This window comes from Populus euphratica, chloroplast (assembly GCF_000495115.2).
Source record: "Populus euphratica chloroplast, complete genome".
In the NCBI taxonomy this organism is placed as follows: Eukaryota; Viridiplantae; Streptophyta; class Magnoliopsida; order Malpighiales; family Salicaceae; genus Populus; species Populus euphratica.
In genome coordinates this window covers 92,501-95,000 of record NC_024747.1, presented here as the reverse complement: position 1 = coordinate 95,000, position 2,500 = coordinate 92,501, and the positions used below count along the sequence as shown (strand labels likewise).

General features: G+C 39.4%; 1 protein-coding gene and 1 pseudogene across 1 annotated transcript in view; both read right to left on the bottom strand. All coding sequences in view use genetic code 11, as the record gives it.

The window, feature by feature from the left end:
• Positions 1-206: 206 nt before the first annotated feature.
• Positions 207-440, bottom strand: ycf15 (annotated as a pseudogene).
• Positions 441-572: 132 nt separating this feature from the next.
• The window catches only part of ycf2 (hypothetical chloroplast RF21), a 6,858-nt gene continuing 4,930 nt past the window's right edge, over positions 573-2,500 (bottom strand). The window contains exon 1 of the mRNA in view: positions 573-2,500. This exon is cut by the window's right edge and continues 4,930 nt beyond it. Coding sequence (YP_009054472.1) covers positions 573-2,500 — 1,928 coding nt within the window.

Below are 2,500 nucleotides of genomic sequence, written 5' to 3'. Positions count from 1 at the left end.
TCCAGTACTTCTTGGTCGTGAATATCTGAATAGGACGAACCGCCCCGTGGATATCTTTGCTTCGGAACAAAAGAATTAGAATTAGGCCCGGTCAACTGGAATGTGTATATTATCCATATAGGGGATCTTCCAATTGAGAAGATCCATCGACCTGAGACGAAGAGAAGGTTCTATCTATTTTATTTAGTTATTCATTTAGTTATTCAGTTAAACCAACGATTCGTTATTGGAGCAGATAGCAACAACCACCATTTCATCCGACATACGTATTTTTGATTTTTCCAATGGATTTACATCTTTCATTAATGGAAATTTTTTGATGTAGTGAGGAATCGCTCTGGTTGCTCGCTGTTCAAGAATTCTTGTTTAGGCAGTTCATACCATCCATACATAGTGTTTTGATCTAAGATTTCAATTCTTCCATGTTTCAGCAGTAACATATTGTTCCGTGTCCAAAATATGGAAGAAGGAGGTGTTTCCACGACTCTACCACCCAGTCAATTCTGTTCCACTTAATCCCTATTTCATGGCCACATATCTTTCAGGCTAAGGAATGGGAAACCTTTCTCCTATTACATGAATCCAATTTTCATTTCATCCGGGAAAAGCCATCTTTTTCTCAACAATGCCTTTGTCATTTGATCCAATAGCCTTCCGTTAGATAGGAACAGATTTGATAAATACTGATAACTCTCGGATAGAGTATTAGAACGGAAAAATCCATTAGATAATGAACTCTTGGTTCTAAGCCATCTCTGGCGATGAATCAACAATTCGAAGTGCTTTTCTTGCGTATTCTTGATAAACCAGCGTTTATATATAGATGTAGGAGGATCTGTTTGGGAAGTAAGAAGCCCCTTTGACATCTCTTCATCTGCAAAGAATTCTCGATGTGAAAACACAGAGACAAGGGGCTGGTCTTTGAATAGGAAAAAGAGTGGATCTGCAGGGTCCCAAATGAATTGGCTTATTCGAAAAACGCCTTGTTCTTTGGAAGATCTATCTCGTATCTGGTACTGCATGGTTCCACTCTGCAAGAACTCCGAATCATTCTCTTGAAGCTCATCCTCTTCATCATAAATGATCCGCTTACCCCGAAATGACCTGGCCCAATAGGGAAATCCCAATGAATTGGGCCTTTCGATACAATCAAATAGAAAGCCCCAAGGGCTCCATATTCTAGGAGCCCAAACTATGTGATTGAATAAATCCTCCTCTATCTGTTGCGGGTCGAGGATTCCTTCTACTTCCCCTTCTTCAAACTCCGATTCATATTTTTCATAGAGAAATCTCTGATCAAGGATAGAACAAGATCCATTTTGCATCATATCTAAGGGACTCCTTGGTTCGGGCCGAAGAAGCAATGTCACTCGATCATTATCAAACTGACTGCAATCTTTTTCTGTCCGTGAGGATCCCACCAGAGCGCCTTCTACTTCTAATAGGCCATGAACTAGATCAGAATCATTCTCAACAAGTCCATAATAAGTGATCCCATTTTTTTCATCGGGTCCGGGTAGAGACCAAAGGTCTTGAGCAATCGATCCGGCAGAACAACTCAAAAGATAAAGAAGTATCGTTAATTTCTTCATGCTCGTTCCAAGTTCGAAGTACCATTTGTACAAATAAGAATCCCCTTCGTTACATGATTTCTTCTTCATATAGATAGATATAGGATCTATGGGGCAATTACTTAGAAATACATTTTGTGCAACAGCCCTTCCTATCTGATAGAAAAGGATCCCATGATCCTGAACCGATCTTACCTGGGATCGCAAATCCCAAGTTTGTCTATGAAGAGCAGATCTAATTATATTAGTGTCTATAATTGATTTCTTCTGTGTAATACTAATCGATAGGGCCTCATTGGTAAGTGCTACAAGATCTCGTACATTGGAACCCATGGTTACGGACCCGAATCTCTTAGTATGGAACATTTTCTTTTCCAAGTGAAATCCCCTACTATATGAAAGAGTGAAAACGTGCTTTCGTTGTTGTGGAATAAGAAGCCTTCGTATCTTAATGCATGTATTTAATTTATTCGGAGCTATTAGAGCGGGATCCACTTTTTGGGGAATATGAGTCGAAGCAATAACAAGAATATTTCTAGTGGAACATCTTTCACAATCCCTGGAGAGATAGTTCACTAATAGACCGAGGGATAAGTAATTCGACTCATTCACATCCAGATCGTGAATGTTTGGAATCCATATTATGCAAGGAGACATTGCTTTTGCTAATTCGAATTGAAGGGTGATATAAAATCGGTCTATTTCCGGCATCATATCCATAGTTTGTACATTCATCCTAGTTAGAAGCTCCAGCTCCGTATCAAGGTCACGGTCGATATCGTCACTCACATCAATATCGTCACTATCATCAATATCGTCCCTATCATCAATAAGAAAACCCTTAGGCTTGTTATCCAGGAACTTGTTCAGAAATACTGTAATGAAAGGAACATAGGAGTTTGTCGCTAGGTATTTGACCAAATAGGACC